The 20,192-nt window shown below is 39.9% G+C and overlaps 2 protein-coding genes across 6 annotated transcripts in view; one reads left to right on the forward strand and one right to left on the reverse strand.

Annotated features, from left to right (window-relative positions):
* The window catches only part of DRD1 (SNF2 domain-containing protein / helicase domain-containing protein), a 76,237-nt gene extending 64,321 nt beyond the window's left edge, over window positions 1-11,916 (forward strand). For all 4 annotated transcript variants that reach the window (XM_088963551.1, XM_088963561.1, XM_088963578.1 and 1 more), the window contains 2 exons: window positions 9,530-11,307; window positions 11,401-11,916. In XM_088963551.1, the coding sequence (XP_088819677.1) occupies window positions 9,530-11,307; window positions 11,401-11,404 (1,782 nt within the window). In that variant the 3' untranslated portion in view covers window positions 11,405-11,916. The remainder of the gene's footprint in view (window positions 1-9,529; window positions 11,308-11,400) is intronic.
* Window positions 11,917-14,086: 2,170 nt separating this feature from the next.
* On the reverse strand, window positions 14,087-17,253 carry LOC148876480 (BEL1-like homeodomain protein 11). 2 transcript variants are annotated; one of them, XM_088984759.1, is made up of 5 exons: window positions 16,853-17,253; window positions 15,303-16,147; window positions 14,826-15,205; window positions 14,666-14,726; window positions 14,087-14,566 (listed from the first exon to the last, which is right to left on the reverse strand). In XM_088984759.1, exons 2-5 carry the CDS (start codon window positions 16,122-16,124, stop codon window positions 14,390-14,392), a joined length of 1,440 nt encoding a protein of 479 aa, XP_088840885.1. In that variant the 5' UTR covers window positions 16,125-16,147; window positions 16,853-17,253; the 3' UTR covers window positions 14,087-14,389. The 2 variants fall into 2 exon arrangements, with proteins under 2 accessions (XP_088840885.1, XP_088840878.1); XM_088984752.1 differs by lacking the exon at window positions 16,853-17,253 and having other exon boundaries at window positions 15,303-16,549.
* Between the last annotated feature and the right edge of the window lie 2,939 nt (window positions 17,254-20,192).

The following is a 20,192-nucleotide window of genomic DNA, read 5'->3' on the forward strand; positions in this document are numbered from 1 at the left end:
CCCTTTATTTCTTCTAATTCAAAATCCTTTTCCAACTGATTTGCCACCTCTGAGTCCAATTTAGGCCACTCTTACCCATCCACTCACATTCCCTTGCCTTTTGTAAATTGCCTTGAAATGATTCGTGAAAACATTAGTAATCTCCTCTTGATCATCCACAACTTCGCCATTGATCTCTAACTTTTCCACGAAGTTTTTTCTCCTTCTTCCATTAGCGATTGCATGGAAAAATTTAGTATTACCATCCCCTTCCTTAATCCATTGATGTCTTGATTTTTGTCTCCAACACATCTCTTCCCCTTAGCACTATCTCTTCCAACTCCTTGTTCAGAGTCCATCTTAAGGTCCTTTCTTCTTCTGAGAGAGAGTTGTGTCCTTTTTCATCCAAAAGTTCAATCTGGGAAATAACACTTAATTTCTTCTCCTCCGCTCTCCCGAAATGCTCCTTGTTCCACTCTTTAATTTACCTTTTAGCCTTTGAATTTTCCTGTGAAATTTGACACCCTTCCCAAGGGTACCCACCACTTCTTCACTCCACCACTCTTTAACTTTAAGGGTAAAGTCTAGATGTGTTAACCACATATTTTCAAATTCGAAGGGTTTAGGCCCACTCAAGAAATTCCTAGTTCTAATGCTTATAGGCCAATGATCTGAAGTGACTCTTGGCAGGACCCTAGCTGACAGACCTAACGAATGTTCTCCCCAATCTGAACTAAAGATGAACCTATCCAGCCTAGAGCATCTCGGGTTAGATTGTAGGTTGGACCAAGTGAAGACAGCTTGTTGGATGGGGATTTCTAACAAGCCATGCTCAATAATAAACTCGTTTAATCTCTTCATGTTAATTGTGATCGCTTGATTGGGGTTATTGGTCTCATTTGTAAACCTAATCACGTTAAAATCCCCACCTAAAAACCACGGGCCCTCCCACAAACCCCTTATATCATAGAGCTCTTCCCACATTTCACCTCTCTCTCCGTATCTATTCGGGCCATAGACATTCGTCAAAACCCAAGTAAACTCTTTTCCCACACCCTTAAATTTCAAAGAATCCGTAAACCAACCTATTAGCTCTTCCATAGGCTCCATCACCTCTTTCCTCCACAAAGTCACTATACCTCCTAAAGCCCCGCATGACGGCAGAAAAGATTACCGTACACCTTTAGAGCACCACACACTTCTTACCCATTTCCTATCCCAAACTGCCACTTTTGTTTCTTGAAGCAAGACTATATCCGGGTTTTCCTTTCTAATCAAATCCTTTATTACCCTCCTTTTCCTAGCACTGCCCAACCCTGTGACATTGCAACTCAGTATCTTCATTGGCTTACTTAAATTTCCACCCTAGACACCACCCTCCCTTACTTGGTTCCTTTCCTTCTTTCCCCCCTGGCACTGAACTCTAAGCCTGCTGCCACATCTGATTCTAATCTTTCTACCTCCGAAAGCTTTCTCTTTCTTGGACAATCTTTTTCCTTCTTCCCCTTCTTTTTGGAATTCACTATAACACACTACTTTCAGTTTCGAGCCCATCTCTTCAGCCACTTGAGTAATTGGTTGCTTCCCCATTCCCTCACCCTCATTCCTTTCATTCCCTTTTCTTTGGCTAGCCTCCTGTAGATTCAAGCCTTCCTCACTATATCCATCTTCTGCCTCCCTCCTAGTCAGCTCCTCAAAGGAATCACAGACTAAATCCTAGATTTTATCACCTTGTGCCTTCCATTCAGCGTCCATACACCCTCCATTAATGAAAGAATGGTAGGATCCATCTAATGGACGCCAAGAAGGGTGCAGAATGGGGGGCGAATTTCAAAAAAAAATTTCCTACCTTCTTCCAACTGGGAATCATATTCCCTAAAATTAGAATACTTTATTCAAGGATCCTGCTTGAACCATAAACAAACCAGATCTGAACCAAAAGGAAATAGGAAGAATTATACCTGATCCGGAGAAATAATATCTCCCAAAGTTGGTGTTCATGCCCAAAGAAGTAACCAAGATCCGCTCCTGCTGAAGATGACACAGCTGTGGATGGAACGGAACCAGCAGGGCGCGTCCTACACACTGGATTCTTCACAAAAACCCTTTGGAAACCTTGAACACCGAATCCTTTTATCTTGCAAGACTATTGTCAAGAACTGCTTTCTTGACTTCCTGTTGCTGCAAAGATCCAATCTTCCAACAGGTAGTGGCGGCAACTGAAGGAGGAGAAGTCCAGGGACGAAGAGGGCAGAACTGTCTCTTCTCTCTGGAGTCTGTGTGAGATCAAATCTCAGATTGCAGGATGTGTTTCTTGCTTACTCAAAACCCCTAGTTCGAAATCTGATATTTCTGCTAGGGTTTTCTCCTCTTTCTTCTTGATTAAGAAACCTCCCAATATTTTGGAAGTTATCCAAATCCAAATCAGTATTTGGATAGAAGTTAATCTTAATCCTATCTGCATATTAAGTTAGTTAACTCCTGATCTTATCAGGAGATTACCAGATTCAAATCTAATTTGAATTTGGTCTCTTAGAGTGGATAAGGTCAAAGACCCAATCCTTTTACTAACACTAATCTCAGATTCGCCCCATGAACTGGTGATCATATCGGCTCAGTTCGAAATGGGCTTTTGGCCCATTAAGCGTTCAGTGTTTAACCAGTTTCCAACCTGCTGCCCAATTGGGCTTCTTTGTATGGCGTGGGACCCAAGCATTGATCTACGCACCAGCCACATGGGTTCGGCCCAGCCTTTATTACAAGGCCCAGCCGAATTCACTGAAAGACTCGGTGACCCCTTTGAGCCCATCACATGGACCCTATGGGCCCAACACTTACATTAAGTGGTCCCTGGGCCAAGCCATCTTGTAAAAACCCAGGGATTGTGGGCAGGTGCAAGATTAGCCCATCAGGTATTATCCTAAATGGTCTTACACTTAACCTCTCAACCCTTAATGATCAAGCACTGCTCGACAAGAGAAGACCTCTCCCTTGGCTGCAAGGAACAGTGCCGCACTCTCTACTCACATGGATCCCGGGAATTAAAACCTTTTGCAAATCTTTTGAAACCGTACATATACATATATATATATATATATATATATATATATATTAATTTTGCAAAACAAAATTCCAACGATTGAATATATATATATATATATATGTATATTAATTTTGCAAAACAAAATTCCAACGATTGAAATCAACTGCCGGCAGTTTGGTTTCCATCAGAGAGAGTGCATTCCCGATCATTACCATTGTCCGACAAAGGGGCTGATCCTGTCACTATGACCACTCACTTAGATGAATTCTCAGACTGCCCCAACATGTCCAGGTTTTGACCCCCACTAAGGATCTCACTGATTGACACATCAAAGACAACCCGATCCGACACCTAGTGATGTGTCATAATCGAGTCTAGGGGTCAGGTGTAACTTTCCAGTTTTGCCCATCTGTCTCTAAGGTCTAGGGCAGTATTGGAAATTTGGTCCGGTTCAAGGGTTCAAGCAATCCTATACTGCATGTGCCTTGGGTCTTACCGTGATGGCCGAAACAAGCCATCCCAACACTTGGTGGCACATCAGTATCAGCCTTGGTAGGATAAATCTCCCCAGACTTATCCAATGGCTGTGAACATTTAAAACTAACACAAGTTTCTATAAGTGTCCAATTTTAGGGTCTTACACAGAATTACACCAAACAACATGAATCAAAGGAATCACAGTCAGCTCCTCACTGTATCCATCTTCTGCCTCCCTCCTAGTCAGCTCCTCAAAGGAATCACAGACTAAATCCTAGATTTTATCACCTTGTGCCTTCCATTCAGCGTCCATACACCCTCCATTAAACCCTTCTTCCTTGTCTCTAACCAGAACCTGCTGGATTGTGGCAGACAATGGAAGGGACTGGATGAACTCTGTTGCACTCACAGAAGACTCATTAGTATTCTTAAAATCAAAGACTAACATACCTGGAGAGGAGGGTTTTGTTGAAGGACTTCCATAGAAAGTTTTTGTCTTGGGACTAGACCTACAAAATCTAGTTTCCAGAGGTTTGGTGTTAGACTGAGGTCGAATGGGCAGCTGAACTTGAGAAATCGACGCCCCCTTACTGGTTACACCCCTGCTTTCCTCAGAAGAACAGCTAGAAACTAAAACTGCAACACCCTGCACTTGTTGAGACCTCGAGATAGCTTCCGGATCCCCCAGGCAGTGTCCAATACCCAGGCTGGTTGGCATCTCTTCTTCCCTACCCACCTCCAAGTCGGCTTCAGAGGTGATGATAACAGTCTCACTGTCATCTTTTTTGACTTTGTCTTCCTCCAAGAAAAGCCACGCTGTGCCGAAACTTTCATCCCCTTGAAACCCAAGGGATTTCTCTGGTCGAAAACTCCCAATACTTGAAGTTTCAGATTCATCAAACTCAGAATCTTCCTCACTGAGTTCCAGAAAATCGTCCTCCTCTGCTACACCCCCTGTTAAACCGGCTCTTTTGTTTCTTGGATTACGTCTTTCCGCTGAGCCCAGCTCCGGTGCTAACACAGGTCACCACTGCAACGAGCTGAAACTCCCAGGACCTACCTTCCCTGCGTCTCTTCGAATCGGAGAAGATGATGGACCAAAGTTAGTGTCCATCATCAGTCCCTTTAGATGACCCACGTGATCACTTAAGTGGTCACATGACTTAAATTTAAATGGGTTGACTGGGCCGGACACAAACACACCTTTAAGGGCCTGTTGAGAATCAGCCTTTGATGTAACTCGGCCCACCCCAAATGCCCTCTTATGGACTGCAGTAAAACTCTTTTTAGGCCCATTAGAACAACTCTCCCTGTGGCTAAGACAAGTTCCCTCTCTACTTGTGCCCACATGGCCCTCTTCTCTTACAACCTTACCCCCTTGCTTTTTTAAAGAAAGTTTCAGCCCTTTCTCTCCACCTTGACTAGAACCCCTCTTAGTTGGTGAAACCTGTCAAGTAGCCTTCTCCCTACCTCTTCTTTCTGTCAGAACTTGAGCATAAGATCTGTATCTCACCACCTTTTCCTCCTCCTAATGGCTCTTTCCCCTTGGTTGCTGGTAACTTTCCTTTTGAGATATCCTTCCCCAAGAATACCATTTTAGTGTAAATGTCAGCCAGATTTGAATACACCAATCCCTTGCTTCCACATAGCCTCTCTTCTTCAACCTTCTCATCCTCCTTCCTTCTCCCCTCACTCCACAAGGCAACTTCAATGGCTGTGACCAGGCAGGATACATAGAACACTCCATCAACCATCAGTTTTACTGAACGAGGGATATCTTCTAGATGCACATTACTCAAGCAAATTGCAGCTGAGTGGAGGTCTTCCACAAAGGAACCTTCCAGTCTTGCCTTACAGAGAGCAGCTATAGAATCAAACACCTCTGAGGTCCAAAGATGAAACGACAGACCCAATATCCGAACTATTACTTTGTCACTTGCATGCAGATCTTTAGAGTTTGAATGAGGCATCCATTTTGTGATAGATACAGAAGCTGAGTTCAATTTACAACACAAAGCACAGAGTTGCAACTCCTCTCCTACTACCTCAAGCAAGGCCTTACAAGACTCAAAGGGGATTAAGATGATAGTACAGTTCAAGTTTAACTTCTTTAACAACTCTTCTGCAACTGTCCTCCAGTTTTTCGGTGGTTATGTAGAAGTTACTATAAACTTTTTCTCCCACTCATTCTTGAGCTCATTGCATACCATTCTGCAATCTTTTGCTGCTTTACCCAGAATTTGTACACCTGCAACCTCTGTCTGAAGCTCTTGTTTCCTAGCTCCACCAACACCATTCCCTACCTGTAAATGTTCTTCCTTCTCAGAGCTGCTACCTTCTCCAAATCCCTCTCGGGTAAAGAAGTCCTTCAAAACATTTGACACTTCTTTCCATCCAATCCCCAACTTTCCTTTAGGAAAACAAACCATTTGTATTTTTCCTTTCCCAAAAAACTCCAGCAAAGCCACAAACCTTCCTCTAGTGTTCTTTCTCCTCTCTGCTACAAATCTCCTACCATTAACCTCTTTTGTTTCTTTGCACTCTAACTTTCAACTTACCTGAACTGCTTTCTCCAAGAATGTCCGGAACCAAACTACAACTTCTTTCCCGACCAGTAATACCATGGCCTTGTTTAGTTCTCTGATTTTCAGAGCTTTCTTCCCTTTCACCCTAAAGCTTTCAAAAAGAAACTGCTTAGCCTCAACCTTCAAGGACCTTCTCCAGCTTGTTGCCATGATAAACTCTCCCATTTCTGATCCTCTCTTTCCTTAGCTTCTTGCTTCTTATTGATGTTGAATGTCATATAAGATTCACAAAGGTGTAAAGGTTTTAGCAAGGAATAAAAGAAAGGAGTAAAGGTTGATGGATGCTTTCATGGTAACCTGGAATTTTTGGAATTGGTATCACTATCTGAGACAAACATAAGAGGCCCATTCAAATGTTTTGGAGATCAAATTGTAGATGTTGCTTAAAACAGTGTTGAAAGAGATCAAATTGTAGATGTTGCTCCAGGTTGCTAATTGAACATCTGTCAAAGTTGAGCTTTGCCAATTCCTTTTAGGAGGGAGCTGATCCTGCCTGATGCACTGATGCAGAGAAAAGCTAAACGATGACTGCAAGCGAGTAACCAAGATATCATCTCCCCCAATAAAATTCTTGTTTGTTACTGATTTAAAAAAAAAAAACACGAGCCAAGAATTGAGCCTTTAACATTTGAAATTTGAATAAACTAATCTTCCTCTGACCTCCTTCATTGGAAGCTCTCTATGTGCATTCTAAATTTGTAATTTGTAATAAAATGTATGATGACACTAGGAAGTAATGTTTCATAACACTCCTTCATGGGCCCTACCCCTTTTAGGTTTGAAAATATGTGGTTGAATCATCCAGGGTTTACATAAAAAGTTAAGGATTGGTGGGAAGGAGAGAGCCCTAGAGTGAGATGGAAAGGAATGTTCTTTCATAGGAAGCTAAAGGCCCTGAAGGCTACGATTAAATATTAGAACTTATTTGTCTCTTGTACTTTTACCACTTCGGTTTGGGAATGGTGCATCTCTTTGTTTGGGTGCAGGTGGATCCTTCCTGTGAGCATACAAAGCATGTTTGATGCAATTGCGTTTTCATGGCCAAAAAAGAAAGGGAGAACTATGAGGAGGTGTATAAGAACTGCTACCTTGTGGACGATTTGGGAAGAGCGGAACTCAAGAACCTTCTTGGATAAAGCAAGAAGTTAAAAAGAAGTTTTTGAAGCAATCGAATTTAAAGTGGTGCACTGGTTGAAGTCCCTGAAAGATTTCTCTAGTGTTGCAGCAACTTATATATTGAGGAACTGGAGGGCAGTGGCGGATTCTTCTATTGTTAAGGCTATCACAATTCATCATTGGAGCTCACCGGATAGGGACTTTATTAAATTAAATTTCGATGGTAGTAGCATAAGGAATCCAGGTCCCTCCGGCATTGGAGGTATATTTAGAGATGAAAGGGGCAGAATTATTGCACTATATTCTGGGACGGCAGGGGAAGGAGACTCATTGAGGGCAGAAGTCATGGCTGTAATGGAAGGCATACAAAGGGTGAAAATTCTGCACATCAGTAAACTAAGCGTGGAGGGAGACTCAAAATTGGTGATCAACTGGCTACAGGATGAGGGAATGAAAATGTAGATGTGCAATAATGAAAGGAAGAAATTCAGATGGTTAACTAGAGAAATGGAAGTAAGGACAGGGTGGGTCAAGCGGAGTGCTGCCATAGCCGATTCATTAGCTAGGCAAGGGGTGGAGAGAGATTCATTGTTTCGGGCACAAAAGTAAGGGATTTGGGGTTTCTGTGGTGGTAGTGAACTGGCTAAAAGAAGACAATTCTAAGCTTTGGAGTTACAGTAATGAGAAGAGAAAATTCAAATGGTTGACCAAGAATATGGAAGTTCAGTTGTAATTGGGTAAAGAGAGGTGCAAACTCTTTGCTGATGGATTGGCTAGGCAAGCAGTGAATAGGATTTCTGGGTTCTGGGCTCAGTTGTAATTGTTTTGTTCTTTTTCAGCTTGGGTGCTTAACCATTCTCTGGGGAGTTAAGATACGTTAGCTCCCCTTTTTGTAAGCTTATTCCTATTTTATGAAATTTATTGTTATTGATAAAAAAAAAAAAAAAACTTAAACTGTTTTAACAGTCTGTACTTACCACTTTCTTTTCAGATTAATAAAATTGAAGTTATTGATAAAAAAAAACACTAGGAAGTAATGCCTTATTTGAGAATATCATTAAATAGATTCCTCAGTCCTCACTGATCAAATTTTTTTCCCTTCTAGTGTGGGGGAGGAAGGTGTTTTCAGAATGACCCAATACATTCTAGCTGGCTGGACCAATTAGCTCTAAAAGTGGCATAAAGTAATTCTACAACTTTGTACCATTTGAAGAATAAAGGAAAAGATTATTAACTGCCTCACAAAATTCTTGCAGAAAATGTGAGGACAGTTACAATGTTTTGCATCTTATTTATACATATGACTATTTTTTTTGATAAATGTTGTTTATCTATATTTTATTATTGGTTAATGATAAAAGAAATATAATGAGTACAGAGCATACAAAGATGAGCGAAATAAAAGTGAAGGGCAATACATTCAGGGCCTATAGATAGGAGATTCCACCAAGGCCGAAGCATGGGCAATCCTTCAAGGTCTCAGAAGGGATCAATCAGTGAAATTTAGGAATATCATTGTTAAGGGTGACTGACGTGTTGTAACTGGGTGGTTAATGGTTAATCAGGACGGACCATGGAAATATGACACATTATAAGAGAACTGAGGCAGTTACGATCTGGGAGCAACAGTAAAATGGGTACCTATGGCTGCTGAACTGGCAGATGGGTTGGTAAGGCAAGGGGTTGGAAAGGATCCAGTGTACTGGTGGTCTATCTAAGGAAACTGTAACTGTAATGCTTTCAGTGGTTGGAGAGGCTAACCACCTCTTTGTACCAACATTTCTCTTGAGCAATAAAAAGTTTTAATCTATCCAAAAAAATTATAGAAAAAGGTTAATGAAGAATGTTGTTCTACAGTGTAAATGTAATCCTCCAGTAAAAAGCACTTCTTTTATCTGAGACATTGTCCTTCCCAATAGCTTCCTTCCAGAAAAAGAAAAGAAAATGAACATGATGTAGGTTATTTCCCAACCTTCTTAATAAAGTGAGGATATTGGTGAACCCCTATTTCTCTTAAAAGCCAATTACCTTATTTCTATCCCTTATAACATGCTATTCAAGGTATGTCTTTTGATGGTTTAATCCATTGAAAAAAATGCTAAAACATCAACAATTTTGCATTTCATTTAGACCTAACTGGTACAATCTTCTTCTGGAAGTTCCATGTGATATCCAACAGAACCAGCATGCATGTAAGTGCTTAACATGATTTTTGGTTAAGTTGTGTGGCTGCAAAATTTTTGGAGATGTTTTACCTTATTTTCTTTTCAGAAGTGTCAATATGGATATTTTTTATTACCTTGGCGGTTTATTTGCTTATTTATTGCAGAGCACAAAGAGTACACGGACTTACACTTCTGAAGCTAGAAATATCAAGGATGGAGACAAAACTGAGGTTGCCTTCTCTGGACTTAACTTCTCTGGAGATGATTTTACTGCAGCTGAAATACCTGTGCATCCAAGGCATTTTAAGAAAATGAAGCCCCATCAAGTTGAGGGCTTCCATTTCTTGGCAAGAAATTTAGTGACAGAAGAACCAGGTGGTTGCATCCTGGCACATGCTCCAGGATCTGGAAAAACATTCATGATTATAAGTTTTATGCAGAGTTTCCTTGCCAAATATCCCCAAGCCAGACCATTAGTTGTACTACCAAAAGGCATCCTGGCAACATGGAAGAAAGAGTTTCAAAAGTGGCAAGTTGAGGACATTCCATTACATGATTTCTACTCTTCCAAGGCAGAGAATCGGACTCAACAGTTAGATGTGTTGAAGAAATGGGTAGAGCATAAGAGCATTCTCTTCTTGGGATATAAGCAATTCTCGAATATTGTCTGTGACAGTGAAATCAGCAAGACTGCTGTTTCTTGTCAGGACATACTCCTGAAGGTCCCCAGCATTTTGATTCTAGATGAAGGTCACACACCTAGGAACGAAAACACAGATGTTCTCCAGTCCCTTGCTAAGGTGCAGACAGCTCGCAAGGTAGTATTGTCAGGAACCTTATTTCAGAATCATGTCAAAGAGGTGTTCAATATATTTAACCTCGTGCGTCCAAAGTTTCTTAGGTTGGATACCTCCCGTTCTGTTGTCAGGCGTGTCATGAGCAGGGTGCATATACCAGGTGGGAAGAGATTGTCTAGAAGTAGCATGGAAGCAGTGTTCTTTGAAACGGTTGAGGCAACCCTACAGAATGATGAGGATTTTCGAAGGAAGGTAGTAGTTATTCAAGACCTCCGTGAGATGACAAAGGATGTTCTACATTATTATAAGGGAGATTTCTTGGAGGAACTGCCTGGACTTGTTGACTTCACTGTAGTGCTTAATCTGACACCCAAACAGAAGCATGCAGTTGAAAAACTACAGAAACTGGAAAAATTTAAGAAAAGATCCGTGGGGTGCGCTGTCTATATGCATCCACACTTGAAAGATTTTTCAGAGAGTGGGTCATCTGGAGAAAAAGGGGGCAACTTTAATGATGAAAAGATAGATAATTTGCTGGAAAAAATTGATGTGAAGGATGGGGTTAAGACTAAGTTTTTCCTTAATATCCTGGGATTGTGTGAACCAGCTGGGGAGAAACTACTTGTTTTCAGTCAATATCTCCTTCCTCTTAAATTCTTGGAGAGATTACTTGTTAGGACAAAAGGTTGGATTGTTGGGAGGGAAATTTTTGTAATCTCTGGTGATTCGAACCCTGAGCAACGAGAGTCTTCAATGGAGAGTTTTAATAGTTCCCCTGATGCAAAGGTATTTTTTGGTTCAATCAAGGCATGTGGGGAAGGAATTTCTCTTGTAGGGGCATCACGTGTCATGATTTTGGATGTTCATTTGAATCCTTCAGTTTCTAGACAAGCAATTGGCCGTGCATTCAGACCAGGCCAAGGGAGGAAAGTATACACTTACAGATTGGTTGCTGCTGATTCACCAGAGGTAGAAGACCACAATACCTGCTTTAGAAAGGAATTAATATCAAAAATGTGGTTTGAATGGAGTGAATTGAGTGGTCACCAGGACTTTGAGATGGAGACTGTTGATATGAAAAATTGTAATGATTTGTTCCTCGAAAGCCCTTTATTAGGGGAGGATGTTAAAGTTTTATACAAAAGGTTAGTGCTAACCTTATGTTATAGATTTTACAAATGTAGTCGTAATTTGCTTATTCTTCTTTTTCTAATCATCAGGACAATACTTCTATGCAGGTGATTCCTCTGGTCTCATGGTACAGAGGCTGGCCATGGTGGCAAGAGAAAACTTCTCTACTTTATACGAAGTAGCATATTTTTGAGATGCAGTGCAATAACTGTCATTTTATTTTGATATTGCATTATAATGGTTTAAGTGCCTTTTTATAGCATGGCGACTTGTAGTTTCATACTCACCCTTCCTTTCTCATCTTCAGGAATTTCCAAGGTATTTTGGCAGGTCACTGTATAGAACTGTATGTGTATAGCTGCTTTAGTACTAGCCTTTTTGAAGCCTTTTCTGTTCATTCCTTTTTCCTTTATTCTTGTTTCTTCATCGGGGAGCAAAGCTGTATAGAGTAATAGAAGGAATGTTATTTTCAGCCAAGAAAAAAATATTGAGCACCCCTTTTTGCTTATTAGTGGTGAATACCTGTTGAAAAGCAGTTGCTTTACTCTTGATTTTGAATCTGTATAGTGGAAATTGAATCAATCCAAATGAAAAATCAACTCCACTTGGAAGTCTGGAAATAACTTAAGATTCTCGGTGTCATCTTGTTTTCTGCCATATTGTAGTCATAATTGACAACATCTTCGTTCATTAAATTTAGGATCCCAGTGTCATTCAAAGCATTCAACTGACAGACATAATCGGGTAGAGTGTCAGCCTGAAATAAAATAAAAAAATAAATAAATAAATTCAAGCATTAAAGTGCTAGTTGTGTCCATCCTGTTTTCGAGGGATGCTTGCATCCGTAATTCAAGGAATGTAAAATTTTTCATGATAGACATTGTTTTAGAAGATGAGGGTTGAGTATGGACTTAGTATAGACAAACTAAGCAATTCTGAATCACTTTTTCTGATGCTATCATCTTTTTCTAGAAACGGGAAGTCTGGGTTTATTTTGAAAATGCAAGCCGAAGCACTGCTTGAAGAATGCTGATGTTTAATGATTGTTCATGTGAATTTTGACCAAAATAGGTAAAGTTAGACTTCATAAGGGCGTGGAGTGGGCATGGGATGGTGTATTGCTTGATCTTATCTAGTTTTGAATGTCTTGATTTCTTTTGACCTTTATCCAATTTTTAATTTGATACTATTTTCTCTGTTCGTTCTGAGGTTTAAGTTATGCCTGGACAAGGTGGCTAGGGTCTCTTGTGGTTATTCCTCTTGCTGTTTTAAGGGTGTTCACTAATGTAAATGGTTTTCTTTTCTATAATAAAAACAACTGTCACATCAGCAAAAATGTATTGTTTTGCTGACATGCAGTTGTTATTGTTTAAAAAAAAAAAAGAAAGCACCCTCTTAAATCTTCACTAAACCACCTCACAAATGTTTATTTGTTGATATGGTTGCAACAAATTGTAACTTTAAAAACCCTCACTTATGAGACTAACCTCTTGTATGGCATCGATTTTCTTTTTCTCACTGTTTCCAAACATGGAATGTAATAAAGATTTGTAAGATTCACCAATCTTCTTTTTATCCCCAAAATGAGCATTTCTTTTTCCTGCCATTTGGAGTGTATGGCTAAGTCAGCGTTATCAAAGTCATGTATATACATGGTTCCAAGTATTGACACACGATAACGCAAACATTTTTTATCTTGCGTATCTGTCCATGTGTTGTGTATTTAAGGCTGTATTTGGATGCCATGTAAATCAAGAACCGATAGTAAAATTTACATCGGTTTGCTTTTGTAAGCATTTGGTAAAAGAGTATAATTATTATTGACGTAAAATTACACTTTGGTTTAGTTTTACGTGCGTTTGGATGGAGTGTAGTTTTATGTTGATGATAGATGTAAAACCTCATCACCTCTACAGTTTTATATCAATTTTATTGATGTAAAATTTAAATATCTTTTTACATTGATTTCAAAATACAACGGTCATATATATTTACAGTTCAGTGTAAAACGTCATCGGTGTATTTTTATACTGATGATGTTTTACACCTCTTCCAAACACGGCCTATGGGCGTATTGGGCGAATTGATACAGTGTTTTAGGCCCTTTTTTTATTTTTTTTTGCAACCGGTTCAGGGGGGGCGGTTTAGGTCTCTCTATCGCCTGAACCGGTCAGACCTCCGATACATCCATTGTAGGGGTGTATTGGAGGGGTCCCGGAATGATACGTATCACTAATATGGATCATTGGTTCTTACATTTAAACAGAACTCCCTAAATCCCGCTCTATACAGCTTTTTGGTGGGTTCAGAAACTGATATATATTCTAATCACCGTTGTTTTACCAAATATCCTCAGTCTTTGAATATTGGAACTGAGTGGACCTATCAGGTTTTATATTGGCCTTAGTCTTTGAATATTGGAATGCCTTCTAGTGAGAGGGATTCATGCTTGTGCCATACTCATATCTCGTATCTTCCTTCATGTTTGGGACTTGGCTGCAGGAGTTAGTTCATCTTCCCTCTACATTTGCTTTTTATTTCAGGGCAATTCGCCAGTTTCTTCAAAATTCAATATCCTCTCAGGAAATGAAATGGGGAAAAGAAGAATACCTTGTTGGAAGATCATGACCATTCAATCTGTTATCTAGCTGAATTAATTGGGGGCGGTATTCTGTGTTCAAATACCTTATTGAAATGGCATTTTTCCATTTGAGAGAATAGTCATTCCTGCTCCCTCGGGAATGAGAATCCTATTTCCGCCAATTCCGATTCCGATTTTGATAACCAAAGAGGTAGGGGAATAAACCATTACGATTCCTATTCAAGTGATTTCAATTCTGATTCCCAACCGATTAAGCGGATGGAGATAAATGCTAGTCGAGGCATAGCCTCTGTTAATTACATGCAAAGTGGGATTATAATGTCAAAATTCGAGAGATTGGATAGGAAAACGGGTTTTCAGTCTCCGATACTGGCAACTGGCAATCGATCTGATATGACCTGCAATGGAAAATTTCAGGAGGAAATACTTGTGGGGTCGATGCAATAAGCAGCATACATGATGCCAGTAATCAATGGAATAGGATTATAATGTGCTCATCCCAGCAATTTCTCCTGCTTTCTTGAATGATCTGGGACCTCCTTCCCTGCCACAGAGACATTTTCTGATGATGGGTCCGGATCCTCTGAATTCTCTGCGAACTCCTCTTTGTACATCTCTTCTATCATAGGCTTCCACAGCCGAACTCGAGCATTTATGAACCAATTTGAAATCTGAAACAATGATGAAGCACCCAACTTTTTAGTTTTTACCGAGAGAGAGAGAGAGAGAGAGAGAGAGAGAGAGAGAGAGAGAGAGAAAGTGAAAATTACTTGGTTTTTTGTTAAGCCTGTTTGTGAAGCCAAAATTAGCTTCTCAGACTCGTTCGGATATCTGTGTGAGTGACAATAATCAGTGGTAGAAAATTGAAAAGAAGATATGATGTAGGTTGTTGAAAACAGGAAAATCCGAGTACCGGGTGAAAGCACTTACGGATGGAGGAAGTGTTCGAAAAGCCAAGAGCGAAGGATTGCCACAGAATTCTCGGGCAATCCTCTTATTGGTCTCCATGGCTGTCGTCGGTTTTGCATCATCCCAAGCTGCTGAAGGGACGCTCGATTATGTCTTCCCTCTTGATCAAACAAACTGAGCTGTGAAAGGCTGTTTCTTATTCTTGGTATATCTTGAGAGGCTTGTGATTTTGCTACATTTATTTGAACAGCTATAGCATCTCTTAAGCTGCGAAAGTGTCTAGACATTGCTTGGAGTGCAAGTGCAGTATAAGACTTTGCTGCACCCAAACCTGCTATCACCTCAAAGGATGACACCACTTGTTCCATCTGATGGTAGTACTGCTCATATCTGCTATCAACCTGAGAAGAGAGAAAACAATTCATGCAGTTGTTACCAGGTTCTAGCAATCACACATTAATTAGAAAAGAAGCAAATTTCTAGCAGCCTTGTTAATACCTCATCCAACAAGGCAGTGAGTTTGACAATTCTGATTTGAAGCTCCTGTTTCTCGGCAGCTAACCCATTACTACAGACCTCTGCTTGCATTTCAGGAGAAACTCCAAGAGTTCCTCTTCTTCCATTTCTGGCTAACCGTTTAAATGTTTTCTCTGAACTGAAATCGATACCCTTCCCTCCCACACTAACAACCTCCTCAAGGAGGGACTGTGCTGGCTTTAGATATCTGGAATTTGCCACAAAGTTAGCAAAGGATTCTATTTCATAAGAAGTGGAGCATGCTTTGTTCTGCACGGTTGATGATGAGGTGTAGATGCTATCGGCGAAGGGATAATCATTCCTTGTGTGATCTAATCCTGGGCTATGAATTTCTCTTGATTCTTCTCCAGATATTAAATAGTTAAAGCCTATGGGATCCGAATGCAGTGGTCTTTGCCTGTACTGCAGTGAAGGTATCAGCATATGGGATGGAAGATGAGAACCAAGAGTAAGGCAGAGTCTTTGGGCTTGGTGATCACTATCAGTCTCCCTCGCCGCTCCAAGAAGATTCATCAAATGTCTCCTACTACAAGGCTCAGAATCCTCGGATATTGCATGGGCTTGAAGCTGATCTATTGCTCTAGATATTCGTTCTCCCAGCAATTGAGTGGTGGGCAGTACACCCAGTGATTGGGGGAACGAATTCCTGTTTCTTCCATCCGATTGGAAAGAAGTATAGCCATTGTCTTCCAAGTTTGTTCGGCTTGAAATGGGGTCTGATGAAATAATGAATTGGTGTAGAATACTTGAGGCTGGGTCGCTGGATGAGTCTTGTGAAACCATTGCAACAGGTTTAGAAGAAACACCTAGTAAGGAAGATGCATGTTATACACGATAAAAGAGTCATTCTCTCTTTGTTGTCATCAACTCAGAACTGATTATTGATGTAGCCAAAATGGGGTAGGGGATCTACTCGTCTTAGGAGGACAAATAACAGCTCAAACTCAAAGTTTGAAGAAGAGACGAGAAAGGGAAAACCAAACTAAGATACAAATGCTCTCAACTCTTCAAAATGAGGAATGCAAGAGCTATTTAAAACGGGTGACAACACCCATGTGAGAAAGGGATGGTTAGCTGCTGGAAAACCACTGAAATCGAGAGCCAAGAAAGCTCTTGAGCTACTCAACTGTAATTGAGAAGTAGATGCCCATTAAGATCAAAAGTATAGTTTTAAAAGGGTGAAGGGAGAAACCGAGAGAGGAAAGGCAAAACCCACATCTACTGAGAGACCAATTAATGGTCAAAAACTGAAAATACAAACCAGTCAAGAGCAGGTGAAACTGAGAGCAGAATTCACCCATTCAAGCAACCCGACTAGAAGAAGCGTTAAAGATGAAATGGTAATAAATACAATTTGTTAAAAATACACACAGAAGAAAACAACTCCAACCAAGATAAAGGGAGTTAAACAACCAAGAAGCAGGACCCAGTTTTCCCAATTAACCAGAGAGACAGAGAGAGAGTGGGAGGCAAAACAAAGCAAATGAAATAGTATCCAAGTACAGACATACCGTGGCTACTAATCGTTCCAAGACAATGAACGTACACAAACACACATGGAACATTATCTCTCTCTCTCCCTCTGTGGCTGATTAGCTGATACTCCAGAGACACAGATCCCTGCAAATCCTTCAAACAAGCAAAGCTGGGTAAAAAGCAAACAAAATGGCAGAAAAGATGGTCCCCATCTACCCAAACATCAGAGGCCTGAGATATAAACCAACAAGCAATAGAGATCAATCTTTCAGCTTTAACATCTGCGGCTTCATTTCTTCGGGAGACGTGAAGTATTCCGCAAGCGGACCCAATTGGTTGTCTTAAACTTTTATTTCTTCCCGGGTGTTTGTTTGTCACATATTATGACATCACATGAGGCAGCTCAACATGTTATTGGAATAGCATTCGAAATTTCATATTGTTTGTTTCCTACAGGTCCCCGATATACAGCGTAAAACAAGAGTAGAAAAAATGAAAAGTAGGCTATCCTCTTCACTTTCCCAGTTTTAAGATTGTCTCGTTGTGGACCTTGTGGTACTGTAAAATAGTAGCAACCCCAGATGGTAATATATATAGCTTTTTCTTTTTCCAGTTTGGCTTTGTGATGGTTATCGCACAGAGATGTTGAAAGGACACTGGGTCCATATCTACAGGCAAATATATGAGTTGTGTGTGTGTGTGAGAGAGAGAGTTCTCTACTTTCTTGCTGGTGATAGACTGATGGAGTATCTGTTTGGTTATTCTGATTAGGGGGATTGATTGATTCTGGGTCCAATTGGGTAGTAATCATTGCCATCTCTGTTGCTTGTGGCCTCCACCAGTTGTCTGTGTCTCTACTTGATTCCGTATTTTTTGCTGTTTAATGGGATGTCGTGGGCCCAGTTTTGTAACACAATAAAATCGCCGCGTTATCTGATTTAGGAACAAACAATCAGTCACTCACGGAATAAGATAAAAGAATTCTAAAATGCTCAAACATAACGTCGAACGAGTCGAGACATGATAATTCTTGAAAAAATTGCACGGTCGTCTCGTCGGCAACTCACCAAGTCAATAATACTAATATTTTTATGCCAATTGCCAATTGGCAATGGCATCCGTCTGAGCGTCTCGGGCTACTGACCAGACGCGGATTAACATCATTCTTCAATGATGTTTAAACCAATTAAACAACTAAAACGATGGTTTTGAAAATCGGACCGGACCGGATGATCGGACCAGTTGACTCAGGAATTGGTCAGACAATCGGTTTTGTTTCATCATAAAACTATTCCTGGGCCATAAACCGCTGATTAAGTCAGCGACCCTCTGACCAGTTTGATTGAACAATCACCTGGATAATGGTTTTCGTCCATTTTTTATTTTAATTATTTTTTTAAATTTAAAATTTTTTTATTTAGAATGGGCTATTCATTCGAATCGGACGGTGAGACCATTTGACTCGAAAATCAATCCCCAAAATGATTCCGATCCGATTTTAAAACCTTGACTAAAACAATAATTATAGAAAACTTTATGGTCTGCTCCCCCTTAGATATTTTTATTGATTTTCTAATATATATAGACAGATTAGCTAGTAGTTGAGACGGTCACTCGGCATCCCTCCCTTGCACCTTGCTTTGGTCTATCCCTCCTCTAATGTGTAATATGTGATATCAAAAAAGAGATAAACAGGATCAAAGGATCACACCACTACGTCTTAGGGTGTTTGGTTGGTCCATGGTGTGGCTCGATCCATGCAATCTCGTGGATGGGTTCACACCATGGGCCAATTTCTCATCTATTGGTTTTTATCGTGGACCGTTCCACGCTACCATGGATTTTTTTTATAGTGAGTTGTCCTATTTTTCGCACATACTTCATAGGATGGATTATTTTACCATGGTGTTTTTTTGGACTTGCATATTAAATAATAAATTTCGTTATATAATATTTAATTAAATATGTTCTATAATATTAATATTTAATTAATTTTGTTATACAATATTTTTTAGATTTGCATATTAAATAATAATGTTGTGTACTTTTTTAATTAAAACCTGTATACTTTTTAGGAAGAAGTACATTGTAGCTTTCTTATTAATAACATACTCACATATTGTAGGCGAGATGCATGGAATCAAAACATAATGTAGATTGAAATACATCATACCTTGCAGAACAACTATGGGGGTGTGATGTGGTTTAATCCACATTAGGGATGCAAGTTGGGCAAGTTGTGCTAGGTTTACGGTCAATCCAAGCCCAATCAAAAAAATTGGGCTTAAGGCCTGAGCTTGGACTGAGTTTGAAGTCAAGCTTGATCTTCTCAGCTTGCATTATAATTTGATTCACTTCGGTTAGGTTCGAGCTTAGGTTGGTCAATAAACCCACTCTAAAATTATACATGTATGTATATATGTATGTGTGTATGTATGTATATATGTATGTATGCAAAAATGTACATATATACATATGTATGTATGAATTTGTATAGTTGGGTAGGGCTCGGGCTGGGTTTAAGCTACCTAAGGGCTAGGCCCAACCCATCCCAAAAAATAAAAAAGCCTGGATTATTGGGCCCGAGCCCAACTCAAAGACCAAAAATCCAAGCCCAATCCATGTAAAATTTCAGGCTAGGTTGGTTCGGATTTAGATTGGGCCCACCCAAATTGCACTCCTAGTCAAGATATCTTTGTCCATGGTGCAAAACAACTATCCTTTTGAGGTCTGGTGTGCATTTTTATCCACACTACATGTGTGATATATAGATATAGATCAAAACAAACCACCTAATTTCTCATTTATACTACAGAACACCCCTAATAAGATGAGCCTCTTCAAAATTTGATACCCCCAATTCACAACTCATCCCTATCTTGTTTTTTTTATAATAAATAATTACATTACAATTTACAAATGGCGTTTATATTTCAAGTTCATTGTGCTGTGAGGTCCATTTGGTGGTTACTTTTGTTACATGGAACATGTGGGAGGTTGCAACGTGGGTACACTATATCCCTACCCCTAGAGTCTAGACGTTAGCCTTTTCTTTTTTCTTTTAAATGGTGAAGCTCTATCCTCTATGGTAATGGTACTATTACATTTTTATTGTTCCTGAAAATGAGGCTTTTTTTTTTTTCTTTGCTCTCTTCTCTGGTCTAATCTTCTGATGCAAATGAGAGGAATAGTTTTTCTGCACAATGTTTATGTATTTATCTCAATTCTCTTCTTCCAACTTTGCTTGGCATTTTTTTTCTTGTTTTACTGATCAAAAAGAACCGTTCGACCTGGGAACCAGTCACCTATCCAGTTCCGTTTTGCATCAGGCATGGGATTTTCCAAAAAAAAACTGTTGAACCGGTCAGCAAACTG

This window comes from Nelumbo lutea, chromosome 1 (assembly GCF_056320005.1).
Source record: "Nelumbo lutea isolate HS-2025 chromosome 1, American lotus-T2T, whole genome shotgun sequence".
Taxonomy (NCBI): Eukaryota; Viridiplantae; Streptophyta; class Magnoliopsida; order Proteales; family Nelumbonaceae; genus Nelumbo; species Nelumbo lutea.